The sequence below is a fragment of the Zonotrichia leucophrys genome, chromosome 18 (assembly GCF_028769735.1).
Source record: "Zonotrichia leucophrys gambelii isolate GWCS_2022_RI chromosome 18, RI_Zleu_2.0, whole genome shotgun sequence".
Taxonomy (NCBI): domain Eukaryota; kingdom Metazoa; phylum Chordata; class Aves; order Passeriformes; family Passerellidae; genus Zonotrichia; species Zonotrichia leucophrys.
Window position 1 is genome coordinate 2,963,781 of NC_088187.1, and position 24,644 is coordinate 2,988,424.

The 24,644-nt window shown below is 51.2% G+C and overlaps 2 protein-coding genes across 2 annotated transcripts; both read right to left on the bottom strand.

Annotated features, from left to right (window-relative positions):
* Positions 1-3,891: 3,891 nt before the first annotated feature.
* Positions 3,892-9,953, bottom strand: TRIM65 (tripartite motif containing 65). The gene is made up of 6 exons (XM_064728741.1): positions 9,476-9,953; positions 7,134-7,229; positions 6,832-7,062; positions 6,434-6,605; positions 6,021-6,101; positions 3,892-4,947 (listed from the first exon to the last, which is right to left on the bottom strand). The coding sequence occupies exons 1-6, from the start codon at positions 9,911-9,913 to the stop codon at positions 4,418-4,420; spliced, it is 1,548 nt and encodes a 515-aa protein (XP_064584811.1). The 5' UTR covers positions 9,914-9,953; the 3' UTR covers positions 3,892-4,417.
* Positions 9,954-13,635: 3,682 nt separating this feature from the next.
* Positions 13,636-21,377, bottom strand: MRPL38 (mitochondrial ribosomal protein L38). The gene is made up of 9 exons (XM_064728672.1): positions 21,282-21,377; positions 19,816-19,995; positions 16,830-16,958; positions 16,538-16,746; positions 16,183-16,255; positions 15,456-15,501; positions 14,971-15,129; positions 14,470-14,606; positions 13,636-14,200 (listed from the first exon to the last, which is right to left on the bottom strand). The coding sequence occupies exons 1-9, from the start codon at positions 21,346-21,348 to the stop codon at positions 14,064-14,066; spliced, it is 1,137 nt and encodes a 378-aa protein (XP_064584742.1). The 5' UTR covers positions 21,349-21,377; the 3' UTR covers positions 13,636-14,063.
* Between the last annotated feature and the right edge of the window lie 3,267 nt (positions 21,378-24,644).

Sequence of the window (24,644 nt, forward strand, 5' to 3'; positions counted from 1 at the left end):
ATGGCTCCACGGGTGTGGATGTGTGTGCTGCTGGTGCAGTCACCCCGGGATCTGGTGGTGAGCACAAGGTTCCCTTGAACGTCCTTGGACCTCTGGGACAAGATGTAATGTCACCCACCAAGGGATCTTTGCTCACCCAGGAGTTGTTGACTCTCCCTTTGCAGGTCTGATTTTTGCCCCTGTTTTCACACCCTCTCCCCCTGTCACTATTCCAGCAGGGACTCGGACTGCTCACCTTGCGTTTTTTCAGTCGTGTGTCCCCAGGACTGACCCGCAGACTCGTGGGACTGGTGCCTTCAGATCCAAAGGCCCTCTGGTTGATTGACACGGGGCAGATGTGACTGTCACCTCCCTCTCCGTGTGGCCTCCTGTGTGGCCTTTGGCCCCCGTGGGGACACCCATTGTGGGGTGGGGGGTCTGGCACGCACCACGGTGAGCCAATGCTTTGTGCTCTTTGGCAGCACGAGTGGGCGGGTGGCTGCAGTCCCACCCTCTGTCGTTCTGGCCCTGTCCCTCTGTGGGGTCAGGATGTGCTGAGGTCAGTGCTGGCTGCCTGGGGGTGCGGATTGGGGCAGATTGGTGGGTTTTTCATAGGGGCCACTGTGTCGAAGGGCGAAAGGTACCCAACACTGCCTTTATGGTGGCTGGTGAACAAACCCATTTGGGTTCATCAATGGCCCCTGACTGTTGCGGTGTGATGTCATGGTTTGCCTCAGATACCTTGGTTTTCTCCCTGTAGATTTCTCCAGGTGTGCCAATCACCTCTCCTTTCCCCACCCTGACCCTGCTGAGCGCTGTCTGTCAGTCCTGGCATTCCAGATGGGCATCGATTCCTTTCAGCCCTGGGGGGATGAAATTGGGCCATCCAGGTGTCATTTGTCCCCTGAGATTTCCTCCCCTTACCTGGTTGGTGGCTCCCTACCCCTTCCCTCCCCTCTCCCCAGGGTTCAAAGGAACAGCAACCACGGGCTCAGGGAGTTCTGTTGGAGCTGCTGCTGCATTCAGAGGCCTGTGGGCCAGAATAAAGCTCTGGATCCAAACCCTCCATCAGAACCGACTCCTTTCCTTCACCTTGCCCTAAAGTTTCTCCACCAGAGGTAAACCTGAGCTCCTGCACACCTGGACTTGTCTCTAGCACCCAGCTGTAACATCCAGCCAGCCAAAGGTGTCTCTGAGGTGAAACCACCACAGCTGCCTCCTTTGGTCAAGCAGCAAGGGCCAGACAAGCCAGGCACGTCCCATCCGGTTATATTGGTAATTAATTCCAATACCTGATGGAGGAGAAACTGCTTTCCCTTTGTGAATTGGTTCAGGAACAGTTGCAGCAGGGACACATTGAGCCTTTGATGAGTCCCTGGAATACTCCCATCTTTGTGATAAAGAAGAAATCTGGGAAGTGGAAGTTGTTGCAAGACCTCTGAAAAGTGAATGCAGTGATGGAAGGCATGAGGGCATTGCAGCCTGGTGTGCCCTCACCCACCATGATCCCTGCAGGATGGGAGATCTTGGTCATTGATTTTAAAGATTGTTTTTAAACAATTCCTTTGCATCCTGATGATCAGCCAAAGTTTGCCTTCACTGTGCCTTCAGTCAACAATGCCAAACCTGCTCAGAGGTATCAATGGAAGGTTTTGCCACAGGGCTGTCACAACAGCCCGATTATTTGCCAGTGGCACGTGGCTCAGGCCTTGTCTGGTTTCCTGACATGTGTTATTATCATTCTATGGATGACATCCTGGTGGCAGCACCCAGCCAGGATGAGTTGCTGAGGATACAGCCTCAGCTGTTTGCTGCCCTGCATGCTTATGGGCCGTGGGTGGCCCTGGGGAAGGTTCAGCAGCACCCCCCTTGGAAGTGTTTGGGGCTCAAAATTCTTGACTGAACCATTCAGCATCAGGAGGTGCAATTCTCAGATTCTATTCAGACCTTGAATGATGCCCAGAAGTTGATGGGTGTCACCAGCTGGTTGTGTCTTTACTTGGGACTGACAGAGAACAGTTGTCCCCATTGTATGACACTTTGAAAGGGGACCCTGACCTGAGGGCTCCTCAGGAATTGACCCCTGCAGTGTGATGGGTGCAGGAGGTTCGGAGGGCTATTCAGGTTCACTGAATAGATCCTTGCACTGATGTCACTGTTTTCATTACCAATCCAGATTTTCATCCTATGGCCAGTGGAGTGACCCTTGCATGTTCTGGAATGGGTCTTTTTGCCCCCCCCAGCTGAAGAAGACAGTGCCCTCATTAGTCTGAGCTAATTGCTCGTTTGATAATCAAATGCTGTCAGCGGTGTTTGCAATTGATGGCTGCTGATCCTGCAGTGATCATTTTTCCTGTGGAGAGGGAGGATTTTGAATGGAGCCTTGCTATTAGTGCTCCTTTGCAAAGAGTGCTGGAAAACTTTTCTGGGCAGGTTGCCCATCATGTGCCCAGTCACCAGTGCTGTGGCTGGCAAAGACAACGGGTTTGTCACTGTGGCCAAAGAGCAGCTGGGTGCCAGTGCAGGGGACCCTGTGTGACAGTGTTCACAGGGGTCTGAGGATGAGGGAAGAGAGGAGGATCTGACTCCATGTTTCAGAAGGCTTGATTTATTATTTTATGATTTATATTATATTAAAACTATACTAAAAGAATAGAAGAAAGGATTTCATCAGAAGGCTGGCTAAGAATAGAAAAAGAAGGAATGATAACAAAGGCTTGTGGCTTGGACTCTGTCACAGCTGACTGTGGTTGGCCATTAATTAGAAACAACCAGATAAGACCAATCACAGATGCACCTGTTGCATTCTACAGCAGCAGATAATCAGTGTTTACATTTTGTTCCTGAGGCCACTCAGCTTCTTAGGAGGAAAAATCCTAAAGAAAGGATTTTTCATAAAATGTGCCCGTGGCATCCCCTGTCTTCACTGATGGCTCTGGGAAAATGGGGAAGGCTCTTCTGACCTTTTCACTTGGGGTTGTGGGTATGCATGTGTCCCCACAGACACTGGAGTGCGATGGGTACCTGCAAAGTGCATCAAAACCAGAATGTGGCCAACAGGCAACCCTTGAATGATGACCAAGATAATGACCAAGATGACAACCATCAATCAGATGGCCCTTCCATGAGTGGGGACTGAATTTCATCCTGTTTTCTGAAAAGGACTGTTATGAATTAGAATAAGCATATGACTTAGAATCGATAGTGTATTTGGTGAGATGATCACAAGACCCGATCTCTCTGGCCATTTCAATCTGATCTGATGGAGGGACCTCTGGAGCTGTGTTCGTTCTCCTTTCTGCAAGAGGCCCCACACAGGAGTACAAACACTGCCTCCATCTTTAAACAAAAAAGGGGGACCTGTGGATGCCTTGGGACAGAGAGAGAGAAATGGCAAGTGTTCCTCACAGCAGCTTGTGAGAACTTTCAGGGAGTTGTAAGGATGTGATAACTTGTTAGTATAAACAATCTGCAGGTTGTGTTTTTCTACTTCATCTTTCTGTTCTTCTCAAGGATAGTGTATGAGAAAGGTGTTTTTGTTAACCAGACAATCAAATAGAATGTATGGTATCATTCTATATAAACCCCATAGTTCTCTTGAACAAAGCCTTCTTTGCTCTTTCTGCAGTCCTGCCTCCCGCCTGCTCCTGTGTAATTCTCAGCACAAGAGTGACATGTGCCAGACCAACCTTGGAGCAGAGCAGAAGGAAACCAGGTTTCCTTAGCACAGTAAATAGAGCACCTTCAGGCTCTGCTGGTTGCCCCAAGGGTTGGCCATGGGCCCCATGGGGACATGGAGGGGCAGGATGGGGCCCTGCAGGGATGGCTGTCAGAGAAGGGGTACCCAGCTCCCCCCACCCCAGTGCTGCGGGGTCCCACATCTCCCAACAGCAGCAAGAAAGAAAGCAGCAGTAAGAAAATAAAGCTTTATTGGGAAAAGCAGCATCGTACAAAGAGCTGCAGCATAGAACCCTGAGAAGTTGCTCTGCCTGCTTGAGAACAGCAAGAGGAAACCAAGAAGGGGCTGGGGGGAGCAGGACCTGCCTGCATGTGAGGCTGTGTGAGCACAGAGCGCCCTCTGAATTGTTTCAGTAGCACCTCCCTCTGGGGTCCCCCTCATCCCAAACCTTCCCCAAGTTTGGGAAGTTTGGCAGGGATAGAAGAAAAAGGAAAATCTCATTTTATCATCCTCCTTATTTCCCTTGCTCAGTCTGCAGAGACAGCTCCAGCCCTGCCATGTGTCACTAGTGTGATATTTGCATATGCAAATCAAACAGGTTAATTTACATACCAGTCCCCATCAGCTCTTGTTAAAACACTGCACTCCACACCTGCCCCATCACTGAGGTGCCACTGCACCACGACAGCCTCAGCTGCAGCTCCACTTTGGCACCAGCCTGGCACTTGCCCGGCCGTGGCTCAGCGTGGTGGCTCTGGCTCAGTCCCGCTGGCACAGCGTCACCACCCGCCCCTCACACAGCCAGAACACGGGGTACAGGGGCTCCGTGAACACGCTGTGGAAGGAGTGGATGAGTTTTGTCCTCTCCCCGAGGCCGTAGAAGGAGAGGAGCCCTTTGCCATAATCCAGGCTGACCCCCAGGTTCTTATAGAGCTGCTCCTGGATTTTCTGGGCGCGGCCCTCGTGCCAGGCCAGGTAACAATCCTCCCTCACCTGCAGCCCCCAGGAGCCCCCATCCAGGCCAATGTTGAACCTGTGGCCCTGCTGGTGCTCGTGGGGCAGCCCCCGGTAGGTGACCCCCAGGATGACGGAGTGGCTGGAGATCTTCACCTCCCAGTAGTGGCGCCCGGGGCCGCAGCTCTGCGTGCACAGCACCTGCCAGGGCTGGAAACGAGGGCCCTGCCCCTGCCCAGGGACCCTGCCAGCACGGTGCTTGGCTCTGTGGGCACCTTTGGACACCTCCAGGTACCTGTTGGCTGTCTCAGAGTCGAAGGTCAGGTTGCGGTGGTCTGGGGGAAGCAAGGGCATGGATGGAGCTGAAATGGTTCATCAGACCTTTGTGCCCTCCCAGCAGTGATGGGGTTTAAATTCTGTAGGGCTGGCTCCCAAAATGGAAGGGAACAGGTTGTTTGGAGGGGAAGGGTAGTGGGGAGGATGCAATACCTGCCCTAGAGGGAATGGAAAAGCCCAGAAATAGCTGTTGAGGCAATGAGAAATGATGCCTTGCACAGTCCTTGCACAACTCAGCTCACAACTGAGTGGCCATTGTGACCACAGTGGCTCTGTGGCCATTTTGGCAGGGATGTGCTTGGTTTTAAGAGCAAAAAGTACCAGTGTGGGTTGGGAGAGGGGGAGAAAACCAGGTGTTTAGTGAGCAAATATGGTATTGCAGGGAGTTACTCTCCTCTGCATGGGCTGTGATAGCTCCTGCCATGGGCATTCCCTGGCCAGCAGCACCTCACCTTCCTCCCCCAACACCTGGGCCTGGCAGCTGGCTGGGCTCCTGCCCATAAATAACAGGGGGTTCCTATTAATAACCCTAAGGATGCTCTGTGGGACCTGAAGGAAGGAATTCCTACAGGTCCCATAATCAGCAATAGTGACGTGACCAACATGGCATAACCCAAACCTCTTCCCAACAGGGAGGAGATGGGAATAGGAGCACAGAGGAATTTCCTACAAGCAGGAGAGGGCTGGCCTGGGGAGGAAAGGGGACATGAAGGACTGTAGGTAGGAAGGCTGGGGCCATATCCCTGGACAGAGAGCAATGACTGCAGGCAGGGCTCTGGGGCTCTGCCATGCAGGGCAGTGACTGATCCAACACCAGACAGCCTCAGTTCCATGGGAAAGCACTTCCTGGTGCTGCTAATCCCCCATGTGGGTCCTTTCCCATCCCAGCCCATCCACCCTGCCCCTACACCACCCTTCTCTCATTTAGGGAGACACATTGGAAGAGCCAGGACAGGAGCCCCTGTCCCTGCAGCCACAGTCACCCTCCTGGGAAGGAGCCTGGCTTGGTGACATCTATTCCTGCTGGGGACCCCAGGGAGGTGCTGTCCCTGCAGGCCCCTGTGCTCCTTACCCTTCAGAAGCTCAGCTCGGAGCTGGCACTTGGGGAGAGGGGCCACAGCCTTCACTGCCAGCTCCTGGGCATGCTCTGGGTCTGTGGAGGATGGAAACAGGCTTTTGGAGCAATGCCACCCAAAAATTCTTTCTTCCTGGCTTCATGGGAAGAAAAGGAGGAGGAGGAGAAGGAGGAAGTCCATTGTATCCAAACCTGGGAGCAGGCATGTGCCACCATGGTTCAGCATTCCCAGCAAGGAGGGGCCACAGGGAGGCCACCCACTCATGCCACTCCATCTGCTGACCAGTAAATGTGTGTCCCATCCCAAACCCCTGTGCCCAGCAGCTGTGTCCCCAGCAGTGACACAGGCCAGGCTCATCTCCAGGACAACTCAGAGCCCTTCAAAGTGCCCCTGAGAGCAGGAGGGTTACCTGGGCCAGCAGGGCTGGGGGCTCTGGGGGTCACACAGGCAGGCAGGTCCTCCAGCAGGAGCCTGGAGATGCTGCTGAGGATCTCAGAGATGGGCTTGATCACAGCATCCACATCAAACTCCACGGGCACCAGCACCTCTGGGCTCTCCAGAGGTGGGAGCAGGGGGAACTCCTGCAGACAGACACACAGACACCATGCACCAGTCTGGGGAGGACTCTGCAAACCCATTTGCATCCACTATGTCTCCCAGGGGGCAACAGGGGCATGCCAGCATTGCCCACACAACTTTTCAGGGACCCCCAAAACCAGCTCATCCCCACAGCCCCATCACATCCCTGAGCCAAAGTGAGGACGTGTCCCCAGTGGGAATGGGCTGGACACAGTGCCAGGGTGGTACCTGCAGGAAGGTCCTGTGCTCAGGGCAGGCCAGCAGGCTCTGAGCCCTCTCCCTGTGCTGCCCAAGGACATCCAGGCGGTCCTTACACACGTCCCAGTTCTTGCCCACACGCTCCAGGGCTGCGCTCTGCTCTTGCTCAATCCTGGCCACTGTCTGACGCTGCAAATCCTCCAGAGCTTTCCTCAGGTGGGTGAATTTGCTCTGGATCCCATCTTTGCGCTCGGAGCAGGCCTGGGCAGGAAGAGCCATGAGAACCAGGATGCTCCCCTCCACAGGCCAGCACAGGGAGGCTGCAGCGTTACCTTGATGCTCTCTGTCTGCACCTCCAGCTCCTTCATTGTCTGCTCAATCCTCTCTGCTTCCTCCTGGGCTTTTTCCAGGGATTCTTTCAAAAAGGTCTATGAAAGGAGGCACAGAATAACATAGAACAGTCGGAAAAGTCCTCCAAGATCATCAAGCTCAGCCTATGACTGAACAGTCTCAACTAGCCCAGAGCACTGAGTTTCACAGCAGTCATTTCTCCCAGTCGTGTCCAGCTGCACATCCTGTGGAAAAGCCCAATGCTGCCCACCTGGCCCCCAGGACGCTCTCAGGGCTGCAGGACAAGCCTAACAGGGAAGGAGGCAGCTTGGGAAGGGGACTCCATGTCAGGGTAACAAAGAAGTGATTTTTTGTGCTGACTTTCACCCCGTTTTCAGCTGTTTCCTCTAGATCAGAGGGTAACAAATGTGAAAAACGCCAATCACTTGTTTTTAAAATTTTTAAAGATTAATAGTAATGAAATGGTTATAAAAATAGTAATACAATTAGAGTAATAATAATTTGGACAAATTGAATTAGGACAATATGAGACAATAAAGACAAAGAGTTATGGATGTCTGGGTACCTTTTTCTGGGCAGCACGAGCCTGGCACACAGAGGGACACCACGTCCCCGCAGCGGGACATGGGGCAGTGGAGTGGATATTGTGAAAAATGCCAATCACTTGTTTTTAAAGTTTTAAAAGTTTAATAGTCATAAAATAGTTAGAAAAAATAGTGATACAATTAGAGTAATAATAATTTGGACAAATTGAATTAGGACAATATGAGGCAATAAATACAAAGAGTTACGGATGTCCGGGTGCCTTTTTCTGGGCAGCAGGAGCCTTAAAAAGAACACCCATTAACAAAGGATTAACCCTTAAAAGCAATAGCCTGTTGCATATTCATACATCTCATACATGATGCATAAATTCCATTCAAACACAGGATTCTATCTGGTCATTGTCAACTTCTTCCTCTGAATCCTAACAGCGCCTTCGAGGCAGGAAGAAGTTCGTTTCTACTGATAAGAGGGCAAAAAATAAATTCTTTTTCTCTGAAAGATTTAGGTGTCCTGTGGCTGCTATCTGGTGCGAGTGCCTCATTCCTTTCTTAAAAAATCCCACTAACATAGTTTTTATTTTAACTACAAAAGTTACCTTTTAATTACAAGACTACATCTATTATTAAAATGTTAATACAGCACAATACATACAGTAAATATCTGTGTAGAGCCATATAATATGCACTTTTCACAACAAACACACAGGGCACCGTTCATCTCATGCTGCTGGATTTACCCAGCTCACTGCTGCTCCTGACAACACCTGGTTCCTCAAGGAGCAGCCAGGCACTGGTGGCACCTCCCTGGCCAGCCCCTGTCCAGCTGAGCTGGGCAGTCTGGCACAGTCTGGCACCACGTCCCTGCAGCAGGACACGGGGCTGTGGAGGTGGATGTCGTGTGTGCCCGAGCTGTCACAACACCCCCTGCTCCCCCATGGCCCCAGGTGTGTCACCCACTGTGGGAGTATTGGGGGTGGGATGGTGGGGATGGATGGAGATGAGAGATCTCTGCAGCCAGGGCTGGAACCTGGGGTTCATTGCAAAGGGCCTGGGTGCAGGGCCCTGCTGGGAGCTGCCAGCACAGCTCAGAGCAGGCCCAAAGAGGAAGAGAGAGAAGGCAAGAACATGGTAAAGAGAGAATGAGAGAGTAAAAGAGAGGATCAGAGGGCAAGGTTCCTGTTACAATGCAATAAATCGTCTTCTGGTTGTGGAATTTGGGGTTTATTGCAAAGGGCCTGGGTGCAGGGCCCTGCTGGGAGCTGCCAGCCACAGCTCAGAGCAGGCTGAGAGAAGAGAGGGGGAGAGAGGATGAGAGGGTGAGAGAGTAAAAGAGGTAAGAGAGTAGAAGGGGTAAGAGAGCGAAGTTCCCGTTACAATACCATAAATCGTCTTCTGTGTTGAGTATTCTGATTCTCACTAACCAATCTACTACAAGATACAAATTCTATAGCATTTACATACAGCCTATAAGAATCACTACATTACCACACTGTGTTACATTTTAAACCCTAAAAACTCCTCTTTGGGCCCCTTCTGCCAAGCTGGCAGGGTCTGCTCTGACCCTTGGGCCTGTCTGCAAGCAGAGGGTGTTGTTCCATCAAAAGGGGATTACTTTCAGCACAGCCACACCATTGTTTTCCAGTTGTTCAGTAACTGAGATATCTCAAAGCTTGCTTTCATTTCAATCTCGCTTATAGTTTCCATATGCCCAAAATCATTTGCCAGACAATCATATTTATAAGGCTTTCCTGTTCCATCTCCCCCAACAACCCCCCCACCTGCTTTCTGGCTCTCTCCTCCTCGAAGAGCACCCTGCGGTGCGGGCGGCAGTCGCGCTCGGTGCAGATGCAGCAGATGCAGCGCCGCTCGTCCAGGCAGAAGAGCTCCAGGGGCCGCCCGTGCCGCGGGCACAGCTCGGCCGGGGCCGCCTGGCCCGGGCCCGCGGCACAGCCCCGCTGCTCGCTGTCCCGGGCCAGCTCCACCACGCTGAGCAGGGTGACGTTCTTCTCCAGCTCCGGGCACGGCTCGAAGGCCCTGCGGCACTCGGGGCAGGTGATGCTCGGCTCGGGCTCCTGCTTTTTCTTGGCCCAGTGGTCGCTGATGCAGTCCCTGCAGAAGTTGTGGCCGCAGGGCAAAGTCACGGGCACCTTGAACAGCTCCAGGCAGATGGAGCACACCAGCTTCTCCTCCAGCTTCTGCGACATGGCCGATGCCATCCTGCCCGGCCGGAGATCGGGCGAGACGCCGGGAAATAGAAACTCGTGAGCGCAGAGGAGGAGGAGGGGGAGGTGACGCTGTGCCCAGAGGCGGGGCAGGGCTCCCGGCCACGCTCCTGAGGTGACACCCGCTGCCTGTCCCCTGGTCACGCTTAGCGCCGGCAGGGGGCTGTGTACAAGTCACAAACGGGACAGGACTGCTGGGAACGTGCCTTGAGCTGGTTTATTTTCCAGCATCAGTCTCACACCATGGTTATGACAATGGGAAGATGGCAGCAGCTCACATCCCAGGCAGCAGACCAAGAACTTAATGGTACAACTCACTTTATAAGTTTTTTGACCAATCACACAAAGCAAAAGCACATTGACAGTAGTTCTATCCGACCACTATAAGCACATGTACCTTTGGTTAAAACAATGCTTGCTTATTTTGAATACAATACCTGCTTGTAAGCCTTAAAACACAATGCACAGAGCTCCATTATTAAGCTTCAAACTTCCTAATATCTTGCTAGATAAACTTTTCTGTAGCTTAGAGAGTTATTCTAGACAAGCATTAATACACAGACCATTGTTCTATTTGTCCTTGCTTTTCTACTTTTTAAATATGTGAAAAATGCATGTATTTTATGATCGGCTTTTCGCAAATATTAAAATGAATATAGTATGTGTTGTGTTAGAAAGCAATGCTGTATTAATTTTCTTAAGTACTGTGTTAAATATAGTTTTAGGTTATAAAAAAAATGTTAAAATAGAAACTATGCTATGTAAGATTCTTTGTTTAACTCAAAGGACTTGCAGCGAGATAGCAGCCACAGGACACCTAAATCCTTCAGAGAAAGGGAATTTATTGCCTTCTTATCAGAAGAAATGAACTTCTTCCCACCTTGGAGGCGCTGTTAGGATTCAGAGGAAGAAGTTGACACTGACCAGACGGAATCCTGTGTTTGAATGGAATTTATGCATCATGTATGAGATGTATGAATATGCAACAGGCTGTTGTTCTTAAGGGTTAATCCTTTGTTAACGTGGGTCCTTTTTCAGGCTCGTGCTGCCCAGAAAAAGGTACCCGGACATCCGTAACTCTTTGCTTTTTATTGTCTCATATTGTCCGAATTCAATTTGTCCAAATTATTATTACTCTGATTGTGTTACTATTCTTTTTAACTATTTTATTACTATTAACCTTTTAAAAATTTTAAAAACAAGTGATTGGCGTTTTTCACAAATAATTTTTCTGCTGACCTATCTCTGCTGACCTATCTCATCTACTGCTTAGCTCTAATCACAGTCCTGCTGTCTCTGGGGCCTGCCTTTTGCAGCTTTCCCAAAACCCTCTGATTTTGTGGATTCCCAGAGCCCTGGCTGTGCCCCAGGCTGCAGAGGGAGGGGACACCCCGGAGAGGAGGGAATGCTGCGGTGACAGCACTGGGGGACACCAGGAGGCTGACAGGGATCAGAGCAATGTGTATTCCCATGAACATGCTTATGGAACATGGAATGCTCCATAAACATTCCGTGTTTATGGAATCCATGTGCAATTGGATTTTCACTCCTTTATTGCCTTTTGAGGGAACTTCCAGGCATCTCAGCTCTGCCAGGGCTGGGTCCCTGAGCTCAGCATGGCAGGGTGTGGTGGTGGTCACAGGAGTCCCAGGATGAGGGAAGAAACAAGGATCTGACTCCATGTTTCAGAAGGCAGATTTATTATTTTATGATATATATTTTATTAAAACTATACTAAAAGAATAGAAGAAAGGATTTCATCAGAAGGCTTGCAAGGAATAGAAAGGAATGGAATCATAATAAAATCTTGTGAATGACCAGAGAATCCAAGACAGCTGGACCATGATTTGCCATCAATTAAAAACAACCACATGAGACCAATCCCAGATGCACCTGTTGCATTCCACAGCAGCAGATAATCATTGTTTACATTTTGTTCCTGAGGCCTCTCAGCTTCTCAGGAGGAAAAATCCTAAGGAAAGGATTTTCCATTAAATATGTCTGTGACAGCAGTTCCCCCTGGCACAGAGACCTCTGTGCAGAGCTCCAGCCTGGGAACCAGCAGAGAGGCACCCACTGCTGCTGCTGTGGCCACACATCCCCTCCCTGTGCCCTGGCAAGGCTGTGGCACAAGGCTGTGGCACACACCAGCACCACGTTCTTCCCTTGCACCTTCTAAAGCACAGCTCCTGCAGTTGGCATGTCCCCATGCACACCCACCACACCTTTTCCTACGAATTTCCTTGCAACACCCGTGCACATCAGCACCCTGAAACAGAATAAAGATGCCACCTGTGCCACCTGTCCCTGCTCAGGTGGAATCTCCTGCCCAGAGGCTGGTGCCTGTGCACTGCAAACCTTCCCCTCGTTGCCACAGTTCAGTTTCAGTTTACCCAGCCCAAGCCTTATCTCTGTGCCAGGCCCATGTGTTATCTTGCTCATGTTCCCAGCCTTGTTTTTCCAGCCACCCTTCATGAGCAGCTTCCCTTTCACCTGCACAGGTGAGGGCAAGCTGGGAGCAGCTCTCTGATGGATCATCCACACCAGCTTCCACAGCACAGGCAGGCTCAGCCACCCCCCTGAGCACAGCAGAGGACTTGGGATATGTCACAACTCCCTGCATGTCCCAGCAAGCTTCAGCTCCAAAACATTCCTTTGGGCTGCAGCTGTCAATTCTGACCAAATATTTAAAGCCCAGAGAGGCTAACACGACCTGTGTGTCTGCCTGGAACCTGTGTCCCCAGTGTGGGCACCTCCCCAGTGCACTCAGCCCAGCTTAAAGCAGACCCCAGAACCCTTCAGGCTGGGAGGAGCTCTGGGGGAAGTGGTGACAGCCCTGAGCACAGGCAGCAGGGGGGCACTTCAGCCCAATCTCAGCTCTTTGCTGAAGGCTCCAATTTCCAATGGTAGAAGGAACCTCAGAAAAAGGGAACCAGAGACTTTGTGCAGGTTTACCACCTGTGCAGCCTCATGTGCAAACCCAGGGCACCACAGGGAATATTTCTCTGTCTGCTCTGGGGTGCCCTGACCCCCAGGGGAGCACTGACTTTGACCCTCATTCATGCTGAGAGTTTCCTGGACCTCAAGATAAACTGGAATCCACAAAAGTGTGAAATAGATTATAGAGAGCAGTGTAGGTGGATCACTGGGTGAGAAATTTAGGTTTTGGGATTTTTAGTGTGTTGTGGATGGAAGCAAGATGGAGGGCACAGGGTGCCATCCTGGGTTTCTTCTTCATGCTGCTTCTTCCTCCTTCTTCATGGGTTTGGGTGGCATTTTGTAATTGGGCAGCAAAGTCCCCATTGGGGGCTCTTTGGGATCAGTTATTGGGTTAAAAGGGAAAATAATCTAGGTGTCAGTTCTTAATTGGATAATTTAGTCTTAAAAGACCTTGTACCAAGAGATTGTTGGTCATTTTGTGCCTTCTAATGAAAAGCTGCAGAACTCACAGTAGTGAGGCTGTTTTACTGATAAGAAATAGTAAACACCTGAGTCCAAACATGAATTACTGTGTCAAGTGCCTTCAATCCAGACCCAGAAAAACCAACAACTGGTACCCCCAACAGCCACGCTCTTCCCAAACTACAATATCCAAAAAGAGAAGTGACTCTGGCCAGTGAAGGGCTGCCCATCTCCCCTGCACCCTGCTGGGCTCCCCAGCTCTGGGCCAACTGCCCAGGGTAACAGGCTCTTCCCAATAAAGACAGCTCTGCCAGCACTGCTCAGAGACTGTTTAATCAGACTCATCTCTCCAGGAGGACTGCACAAATAAAATCCGACACAGTCCAGAACCACAGCACTGTGAGAGGTGGAAATCCAGGCTGGCCTGGCTCTGTTTGCTCCATAAACAGGCAAAAGGAAAACTGTGATCCTTGCAGGGAAGCAAGGCAGAGCATCTCTGGGGAGATGCAGCCTGCCCAGTCATTGCCAGCTCTGCTGCAGAATCAGGAGCAAGGTTTCAGCCTGGCTATGGATTCACTTTGAATGTTCTTGTTATATTCTTCACAAGAATGTTCTTGTCTGCCAGCCCTGAGAGCACCCAGGGGAACTGGGAGCTGCGACTTTGCCATTTCCCTCCTGAGGCAGTGAGGGGAGCCCAGGAAATCCAGGAGGCAGCATCCCAGGGACACAGAGGGGACAGCTCCTAGTAGATGCCATAGGTGGGCTCCTGTGTGTCCCGGTACCTGTCCAGGTACCTCAGGGGCTGGTGCCGAGGGAACTTCACCTGCGGAGGGTGGAACGGCGGCGGCCGCACGAACTCGAACACCGGCTCCCTCATGTCTGCAGAGAGTCACAGGTCAGCAGGGGCTCACAGCTGAACCCCACACCCCCTCCCTCACCACACAGGGCAGGGCTGCTCAAACGTGCCCTTGGAGTTGTTTTAAAATCCTCAGCCAAGGGTTAGGGGTTGCTCCTTCAGTTTGGAGGAGGATGGCTCAGGAAGGGCTTAGTCTGTGCTGATCCTGGGCAAGTGCCAGGAGCAACTGAGAGCCTGCAGCCACAGGGCCATGTCCCACCCACAGACCCCCTCCAGTGTCCCCATTCCTTACTGAGCAGCTGATGGAAGGTGGAAGTGACAGAGCTGTCCCACTGACACTGGAAAAATGCCAGCCCTGCCGGGGTCATGGCATCCTTATGCTTTCTGTAGAAGTCAAACGTGCTGAAGGTTCTCATCTTCAGGCTGTAGCTGGAAACAAGACACAAGCACCAGGTGAACCTCTCCTTGCAGCAAGTACCCTGCTCCACATCACCCCAGGGCAAATGACAGAGGTGGAAAAGCAAGCCACTAAGAGGAAATCTCCCTTTTAGTGGCTTCCTTAGCGTCTCCAGCTCCGTGCACATTTCTGGGCAGGACAAACCACTCTCTAACATCCTGTTCTGTAACAACAGGACTCTGCAGCACTGGGACTGTGTCTGCACAGGACACACAAACCAAAGCAGCCCTGGAGAACTCTGCAGAGTGGCAGGAGCTGCTCCTCTAGTGCAGTGACAGGCACACAAACCCCACAAGCAGCAGCAGGAGCCAAGGGCAGCAGGAGCAGAGGAATTACCAGGGCGTGGGCCGAGCGTCCTGGCTGAAGTCGATGGGACCGTGTTGCTTGAAGAGCAGGAAGATGAAGCGGTGGTAGCCTGTCCCCATGGCAGGGAAGGGGGGCAGGTAGTGGCACATCTCCTTACCAGCCTTGATGTCACTGCCTGGGATGTTTGTCCTGAACACAAACACATTTACACTCATTTCTCTCCAGCAGATTCATCCAGGACTGCAAATCCCTCTGCCAGGCTGTGATGTGATTTCTGCTCCGCTTGATAAGGGAACAAATAACGGAGCTTGCTTTCACCACAGGAAAAATCCCACCCAGTGACTGGAATGCTGAACAGCAGCAACATCTGGAACTCCTGCATCCTTGGCAGGACCCAGAACACAGGGCTAAAGGAGCTGATGGCAGGAGCACCAGGAAAAGCCATGGATTCTGAGCTGCTGGAGGAGTTTCTGCCCAGCCCACAAGCACAGAGCACCTGGCTCTGATGTACTCACACCAGCCAGTGGAGGTACTCCGAGTCTGCATCCCTCAAATGTCCATCTGCCAACACACAACAGGGAAAAGGGACTTAGGGACACCCTGGTGCCAGCATCCACCCCAAAGTGAGAATGCCCAGACCTGCTTTGACCAGAGGAAACAGCTCAAGACCTCCCAGCATTCCTTCCCCAGCAGGAAAGGAGCTCAATCCTATAGGACTGAGTTTAAAATGAGGAGCAAAGAAGTCTGCAGATCTAATTCCAAGATTCTTGAAATCTTGGGCAGCTGCATCCATCACTATGCCTTGGTCTCTCAGGGTGAACAGTGTCAGCAAAGCTGCCTTCCAGGCAGACTGCCAAGGAAGAGGAGTTTGGAGATAACAAAGATGGGAGTCAGGAAATTGTTTCCTCCATAGTGAGACACAGATCTTATTGTGTCACTGTCCCTTCTCTCAATTGCTACAGATTTGGGGAGGTTACAGTCTTTCCTCCATATGTAACATGTCCCAGTCTAACAGATATAATCACAGAATTACAGCACAGTTTGGGCTGGAAGGGACCTTAAAGCTCATCCCACTCCCTGCTATAGGCAGGGACACCTTCCACTAAACCAGGCTGCTCCAACCCGGCCTTGAACACTTCCAGTGTTCATTATATCTGTGCAGCCAAAAGAATCAGGAGTTAACCAAAAGCTGAGAGAAACAACCCAGTTTAAACACGTTCCTTTAAAGAACTCACTACTCACCTGGATTTGTGAGCAACAAGGTCCAGAGGGAGCCTTTGTCTGCCTCATATGACACTTCAGGGGGACTGGAAGCCTAAAGGAGCAACACAAAGAGAATGTAAATCACTCACACAACAGCTCCCATGAACTGTGTCTGGGCAAGGCTGGGACACAACACAGGGCATAAATAACCATCAGCCTCCTGCCAGACAGCCTCCAATCTCTGTCCCTATCACATCCATAAAGTATTTTCCTTCAGCACAGAGGAAACACCCTTGTAAAAAGCACCCCCTGGAATGCCCCATGCCCACTGGAAGAATCTGGCAGAAAGAGGCTTCCCAGGGGCTCCAAGTTGTTCCCAGTTCCCCTCACGCACCTCTGATGGAGTCACCATGTTCCCATAGTAGACTGGCACGAGGTACTCGTCCTCCTGGCTGTAGTGCACCCTCAGGGCCACCCAGGGGGTGAAGGTGGCCCCCTTGAACAGGTCCCGGAACAGCCCGCAGTGCTTGGCCACGCGCTGCTTGTGGAACGGGCCGCTGGTCCTCTCCCACTCAGCCCTGACCTCGTCGAGGGGAATGAGCACTGCAAGGCCAGAGGGAGGATGCAGAGGCAGCAGGGGGACACCCACAGCAGCTGGAGCAGGAGGGGAGGGGCTGGGCACTGACCGGTGCGGAGCCGCGCCGCCCGCTCCATCTCAGCATTGCGGCGGTTCTCCCTCAGGATCCTCTTCCTTTCCTTGAGCTCCTCTGCCCGGGACAGCCTCTCACGGGGCAGGCCAATGTCTGGCTGGGGCTCTTCAGGGAGGGGTGGAAAGAGAGCAGGTGAGACATGGGAGCACCCAAACACAAACCCCTGTGAAAAGCCTGAGAGTGTGAGACAGAGACTCCCAGAGATCAGGATCACAGAAGGGTTTGGGTTGAAGACCATCCACTCCCACCCCTGCCATGGACAAGGACACCTCCTGTGGTATTCACATGCCCTCTGAACAGAGAAAAGAATGATTAAAACTATTCTTATCTCATTTGCTGCTCCTGTGGAATGTTCTGGAGATTGTTTACCCAACGTGATTCCTTGATTGGATTCTGGTGGAATTGTTTATGTTAATTAGCCTATCAGGTCCAAGCTGTGTCCTGACTGTCAGGAGATGGTCAGTAGTTTCTGAGTAGTATTTTTCAGTAATTAGAAGTAAGTATGATGTAGTATAGTTATAGTATAATAAAATGTAATATAGTATAGTTTTAATAAAGTGAGTGATCAGCATTCCAAAGCCTTGGAGTCATTCCCAGATGTTGGGGTTGCCTGATTTTTGATAACCTCCCACTAGAAAAGACCTGAAAGGACAATCAGGCCTTGATTGTGTCCCCTCTGCACCTCCTTCCCCAGCTCATGGCCCTCCCATTCCCAGCTGTGTTTTCTGCTGCAGGCCTGAAGCTCTGGCTCCTTGTCTGCTCTATGGCACCACTGGGGCTCCAAGGAATCCCTTCTGTGCTCTGCTGTGGTGTTGTGAGGTCCCCAGGACGAGGTGAGAGATGAGAATTTTTGACTCCATGTTCTCAGAAGGCTGATTTAATGATATACTAAAACTATACTAAAGAAAGAGAAAGGATACATCAGGAGGCTGAACAAGAATAATGATGAAAGCTCATGACTGACTCCTCAGAGTCCAACACAGCTGATGGTGATTGGTCATTAATTAAAAACAATTCACATGGAACCAATCAAAGATGCACCTGCTGGTAAACAATCTCCAGACCACATTCCCAAACAATCAGATAATTATTGTTTTCATTCTTTTCTGAGACTTCTCAACTTCCCAGGAAAAAATCCTGGGCAAAGAGGATTTTTCAGAAAATATCATGGTGACACTCTGTTTCATTTGACAGGCCCTGGCCAGCCTCTGTTGGGGGAGATGAAACAGGAAAGCCTTATAAATATGATTGCCTGGCAAAAGATTTTGAGAATATGGAAACTATAAGTGAGATTGAAATGAAAGCAAGCTTTGAGATCCCTCAGTTACTGAACAACTGGAAAACAATGGTGTGGCCAGCTGAAGGTGATCCCCTTTTGATGGAACAACACCCTCTGCTTGCAGACAGGCCCAAGGGTCAGAGCAGACCCTGCCAGCTTGGCAGAAGGGGCACAAAGAGGAGTTTTTAGGGTTTAAAATGTAACCCAGTATGGTAATGTAATGATGCTTATAGGCTGTATGGAAATGCTATAGGATTTGTATCTTGTGCTAGATTGGTTCATGAGAATCAGAATATTCAACACAGAAGAAGATTTATTGTATTGTAATGGGAACCTCGCTCTCTTTCCCTCTTGCTTTTATTCTTTGCTGTCTCTCTCTCTTTGGGCCTGCTCTGAGCTGTGCTGGCAGCTCCCAGCAGGGCCCTGCACCCAGGCCCTTTGCAATGAACCCCAAGTTCCAGCCCTGGCTGCAGAGATCTCTCATCTCCATCCATCCCCACCATCCCACCCCCAACACTCCTACTCCTCTCTCCCTGTGGAATGTCACAGCCATCTTTTGTGAAAAATCCTTTCTTTAGGATTTTCCCCCTTCTGGGAAGCTGAAGCCCCAGAAGAAGAATGTAAACAATGGTTATCTGCTGCTGTGGAATGCAACAGGTGCACCTGTGATTGGCCCATGTTCCATGTTTACAATTAAGGGCCAATCAAAAACCAAGATTTCTCTGGGACAGATGAGAGAGAGCTCCTTTTGTTTATTCATTCCTATTCTATTCTTAGCTTAGCAGCTTCTGAACTTTTCTTTCTATTCCTATTAGCATAGTCTTAATGTATTATAGATCATAAATTAACAAATCCAGCCTTCTGATCATGGATCAAGATTCTCGTTTATCTCTTCACTGCTGAAAGACCCATGCAAGCAAGGTACCAATGGAAAACCCCTTTTCCCTGAGCCCCTGCCCAGAGCCCAGAGGCTGTGGCATGTTATGAACAAAAATTCGGTTAATATTTTTTTTGTGAGAAAGAGTTACAGGGACGCAGCCAGATCTGTCTCTGCCAGTGTTCTTAGTGCTTTGTTATTGTAATACCGGGTCGTTGAGGCTATCTCCTCTTTTGTATTAGTAAAAGGCCTGGCTGGGTGCGGTGGATGGCCCTTCCCCGAGGCTGTGCTCTCTTACAGCATAGGGAAGACACCTGAGAGGGTGGGGGGGGGTTATGCAAAGTGACTCCAAACTCCAGAATGCTTTGTGGGACCACGACTCGAAATGCAACGAGAAAACCCCAAAAACAACGAGCCAAATAAGAATTGAGAGACTAAAGTGGTGTCTGGACGTGAGGAGTCGATGGCTGAGCCTGCAGAGATGCGGAGTCCCTCTCGCCCTGAGCAGAGTCGTCCCAACGCCGGGACCAGGTGGCCGCCGAGGCAGAGAGGACAACACCTGACGGGGACATCACTCCCTAAAAGCTCCCACGAGGACTGGATCCCCCGGCTCTGCCCCTAGAGGACAGAGCTGCGCATATCCTCCTCCTCTGAGTCGCCCTGGGAAACGTGACGGGGACTGCAGCCCTGCCGGGCCGCCCAATCCTGAGCTGATCACTTTTAATAAAGGCATTAAAAAGGAGAAGAAGTCTCCTGGCCCTGTTTATTTCATGGCAGAGCCCTGGGGGGCCCTGGGAGCCCGGTACCTGCAGGGGGGTCGCTGTGTTTGCGGTAGGTGTTCCACCAGCGCGGCTCCCGGCCCGCCCGCTCCGCCTGCCGCAGGTACCGCGTGAAGCTCCGGTACCGCTGCAGCTCCTCCAGCCTCGCCACGTCCACATCCTCGTTGGGCATGGGCCCCAGAGGGGCTGCCCTCTTCCAGAGCACAGCTGGGGAGGAAACACACATCCCAGGGGGGTGAGAAAGGAGGAAACTCTGGGATGGGCACAGCACACACAGCGCCAGAGCCATCCCCGCCGCCCACAGGCACGCTCGTGGAGTCACAGCATGGGCGAGGCTGGAAGGGACCAGAGACACCTGATCCCACCTCCCTGCTCCAGCAGCCTCAGCCCAGGGCACAGAGCACAGAGCTGTGCCCAGATGGCTCCAGCAGCCTCAGCCCAGAGAACAGAGCACAGGATTGTGCCCAGATGGCTCCAGCAGGCTCATCCCAGGGCACAGAGCACTGAACTGTGCCCAGATGGCTCCAGCAGGCTCAGCCCAGGGCACAGAGCACAGAACTGTGCCCAGATGGCTCCAGCAGGCTCAGCACAGAGCACAGGACTGTGCCCAGATGGCTCCAGCAGCCTCAGCCCAGGGCACAGAACTGTGCCCAGATGGTTCTGGAATATCCCCAGTGAGGGAGACCCTCGCTGGACAATCTGTTCAGGGCTTGGGCACTGCACAGGGAAGAAGTTCTGCCTCACACCCAGCTGGAATTTCCTGGGCATCACTCGGTGTCCGTGGCCTGTGGTGCCATTGCTGGGCCCCTGGAGTGAAGTTTGGGCCCTGCTCTGCCCTCCCTGCAGACAGGGACACACAGGGATGGGCCCCTCTCAGCCCCAGCACCTTCAGCCTTTCCCCAGGACAGAGCTGCCCCAGCCCCCAGAGCATCTTTGTGCCCCTCCACAGGACCTGCTCCAGGAGCTCCGTGTGTCCCATCCCGAGGAGCCCAGAGCTGGACACTGCTCCAGGGGAGGCCTGGCCAGGGCTGAGCACAGGGGCAGCATCACCCCTGACCTGCTGGAAATGCTCTCCTAACGCACCCCGGGACACCAGTGCCCTCCTCGTGCCCAGTGCCGCTCATGGGCAGCTCCTTGGCCACCAGGAGCCCCAGCTCCTTCCCCACAGAGCTGCTTCTCCAGGCACTGAGTCCCGGCTGGGCTGGTGCTGGGGCTGTTCCTCTGCAGGTGAAGGGCCCTGCACATGCCTGTGCTGAACTTTGGGCAGTTCCTCTCTGCCCTTCTCCTCAGCCTGCCAGGTCCCTCTGAAGGGCTCACAGCACTCTGGGCTATGGGCACCCGCAAACAACACTGGGTCCAGTATTGAACCTTGGGGGACACCATTAGTGACAAGGCCTGGCGTTCGGGACACAGCCGTCCGAGAGCACCCTGTCTTTCATCCACCCCCCTTCCCCAGTGGGTTTCGGGGCTCCCCTGCTTCTCCCGTCTCTCACCGGCCGTTCCGAAGCTCCGCCCGCCGCGGGCCCCACGAAGAGCCGCGCTCAGCAAGGGCGCCGCCATGTTGTGCGCCGCGCTTAGAGAAGGACCCCGTTGCCATCGTGACGGCGGCTGCGCCGCGCAGGCAGGCCTGGCTCGGAAGGCCCGCCCGCCACGGGGCTGTCCTTCGTGGCGCCTGACTCCGATGGGGCTGCCCCGGTACTGCCTGATTAGAAGCGTCCCCACAGCCCACGCTCTTTCCTCGCCGCGGGCTCCCCATCCCCGCCCTTGCCCTACTGAGGGAAGTGTCCCAAAGCTCCTTCGTGCCGCTGGCAGGTCACACCCAGGACAAAGCCAGCCCTGCTCCTGCCTTGTTTGTACTGGAGCAATCCCCGGGAACCCTCTGTCTCTGGAGTTTATACCCGCACTCCTCCTGCCGAGGCTTTCCCCTCACAACCCTCTGTCTCTGGAGTTTATAACCCGCACTCCTCCTGCCGAGGCTTTCCCCTCACACGCTGCCAGCCCTGGGCACACGGGCTCCTTGTGAAGGTGTCCCCAAAAGACGGCGGGTTTAGGAGTCCATGGCTCCCTCAGGCCATCCCACAGTGTGAGATGCAAAGCTGTGTTTCGTGTCAGGTACAAACAGGTGATGTGTGTATTTGTCAATGCGAAATGTGTGGACCCCGACAATGGGAGAGCTGTGAATTCTAATAATAACTGAGGAAAATAAAGCATGGAAAAAGGCCCTTGAACCTATCTTTTGTTTGCCATTAACCCTGGTTGATTTAGGAGCATTGGAATTAAGGTGTTAAAGATATTGCTTTTTGCTTGCATTTAATCCATAAAAAGCTCTGCAATAATAACCTTTTGAAGTATAATTTTAGAATATTACTTGTATCCTTGAAACTATAGCTTTGGAATATATATAAAGGAAATATGCTTATCTCACGCCTTATTGAAGCAGAGAAAAACAGCTTGAGAAAGGAAGATGAACATCACCTCAAAGATTTATGGTTTCGACCAAAGGGAAGCTGGATATCACTGTTATGAAATTTATAGTCTCTGTAATTAAAAGGTGGACACACATCTGGGAGCTGGACCCCACCAGATGGGATTCGTCTTTCTTCTTTTGGAAACTGGACCATCACCATCTGGGGATACTCCTTTGAGATACATCCTGAGAAAATAAGATCACAATAGTGTATAGAATCATGATGTAATAATTTGGAATAAAAATTGCTGATGAGTAAAAATTGGAAATAGAAACTGTTGAAAAAAACTGATGGGTACCCCTATAAATACCTGTAACCATCAATTATCGGTGTGCAGTTGGAGGGAGAACTTCCCCCACTGCACCCAGCTCTGTATTGCTCATACTTTACCATATTAAATAATAAATTGATTGCTGCTTGAATATTGGCCTAGTCAAGCTTCTTATTCACAACATGTCTTTACAAACAAGCTGTGGGTCTGCTGGTAGATAAAGCTAGCACTGGGAAATAAACAGTGGGAAGGATTTCACTGATTGATGAATGGAAAAAGATATTTGCTTTTACAAATAAACTGCAGGTTTGCTGATAAATGAAATTAGACATTGAAAGATGAAAGAAACAGTGGACAAGAAAAACCCCTAAATTCTGTAAGAATTAAAAATGAAAAGGGAGGGCTGCACATTAGAGGGAAATCTTCGGTACCAGGCATTCTGGGAAGTCTGTACCTCTCAAGTACCTCAGAAATGGGGAAAGAGAGAGGGAAATGTAGCTGGGAAATTGGGATAAAAAGGAGGCTGCGTCCTCCAAAAACTTGAGAGACCCCAGGGGAATGCCCCATGGCCTCTCCCTTTATTGGAATAAAGCCAAAAAAGGACTCCTCTGTCTCCTTTTTGGATGTAAACCTCTGGCGTTTGTGGATTAATTTTCCTAACAGTTGTTATATTGTAAAAGAGGTTAAAAGAGTAGTTATAAGAAATTACACCTCAGTAAAGTGCAGCACCCCCAGCCTGGACAGAACTGTAATGAGCCAATCGAGCGCCTTAAAAACCTTCATGCAAATGAAGGACCCAAGCAGAAACCAATCCAAAGGGATAAAAACAGGATAAAAAGGGGGATCTGACCCAGGGAAGCTGTGCTGTTCCCCTGGAGCATCGGGGCCATCGCTGCTGAGCAGCCCCAGCGCCGGCGCTGCTCCATCCTTGAGGGAAGGCCCAGACCCCTTGCTTTGGGCCTTTCTTTTTTATTATAATAAATAATATTTATAATAATATCTTTTTATTTTAATAAATAATATTAGCACTGGGAGCCTGCTCTCATTTTTAACATGTACTGTTAGTTTGGTTGTTATATTGCAAAAGGGGTTAAAAGGGCAGTTATAAGAAATTACACCTCAGTAAAGGGCAGCACCCCCACCAAAACGAGCCAGCCTGGACAGAACTGTAATGGCCAATGAAGCACCTTAAACCTTCATGCAAATGGAGGATCCAAACAGAAACCAATCCAGAGGGACAAAAAACAGGATAAAAAAGGGGATCTGACCCAGGGAAGCTGTGCTGTTCCCCTGGCTGGCACTGCTCCATCCTTGAGGGAACGCTCCTGCTCGGCCCAGGCCCCCTTGCTTTGGGCCTTTCTTTTTATTATAACAAATGCTGAAATCACTTTAGTATTCCTTGCTTTGGGCCTTTCTTTTTATTATAATAAATGCTAAAATCACTTTAGCTGTTTTTAACAGCTTGGCACTGAAATTGCTCCTGCGCCTCAAGAGGCTCAGCACTCGTGGCAATGGCACCATCGTGTTGATGGAAAGGTGGATGAGGCTGCAGGGCAGAGTTTAAACTCTGTTTGCTGACCCTGAGACACAGCAAACCACGCCAGCTGTGGCATTCAGGCATTGTCACCAACCACAGCAAGGTAAGAAGTGTACAAAATCCTCACCAACAGCAAGGAAGGAAAAGTGTTTCCCAATACATCAAAATAGGAAACTGAAAACAACTCTCCTTCTCTCTGTTTCCATTTCTCCAAAAATGAATGGCAAACAGCTGTGAATTGAGGCTGCTGCTGCCCAGCCCTGTGGTCACACCTTGCTGTGGGCACTGATCAGCCCTTGCTGCTGTTGGAGCTGCAGTGACACCGAGCAAACGCCACAGCCAGCGCTGCCCTGTGCCAGCTGTGCCTCCCTGGGGCTGGGGCAGCAGGATGGGATCCCCTGGGATGGGACAGGAATCCCCCTGGCATCCCCACAACACTGCAGAGCAAAGCCAGGGAGGCCACACTACATAAAACACCAAATTCCAGCTAATTTAAGGTCTTCTGAATATTTCATTCCCATTAATTTACATGAGAGCCACTCAAGGCAGTGTGTGAAAAGAAAGACATTTTGTCTGAAAA

Excerpts from the sequence above, each read along its gene's own strand:
- TRIM65 (XM_064728741.1), bottom strand. The coding sequence starts at position 9,913 with ATGGCATCGGCCATGTCGCAGAAGCTGGAGGAGAAGCTGGTGTGCTCC. Across the intron at positions 7,230-9,475 it reads AGGAGAGAGCCAGAAAGCAG|ACCTTTTTGAAAGAATCCCT; the intron begins GTGGGGGGGTTG and ends CTCCTTTCATAG. Across the intron at positions 6,102-6,433 it reads CCCCAGCCCTGCTGGCCCAG|ACCCAGAGCATGCCCAGGAG; the intron begins GTAACCCTCCTG and ends CATCCTCCACAG.
- MRPL38 (XM_064728672.1), bottom strand. The coding sequence starts at position 21,348 with ATGGCGGCGCCCTTGCTGAGCGCGGCTCTTCGTGGGGCCCGCGGCGGG. Across the intron at positions 16,256-16,537 it reads ACATGGTGACTCCATCAGAG|GCTTCCAGTCCCCCTGAAGT; the intron begins GTGCGTGAGGGG and ends TTGCTCCTTTAG. Across the intron at positions 15,502-16,182 it reads CTTGTTGCTCACAAATCCAG|ATGGACATTTGAGGGATGCA; the intron begins GTGAGTAGTGAG and ends GTGTGTTGGCAG.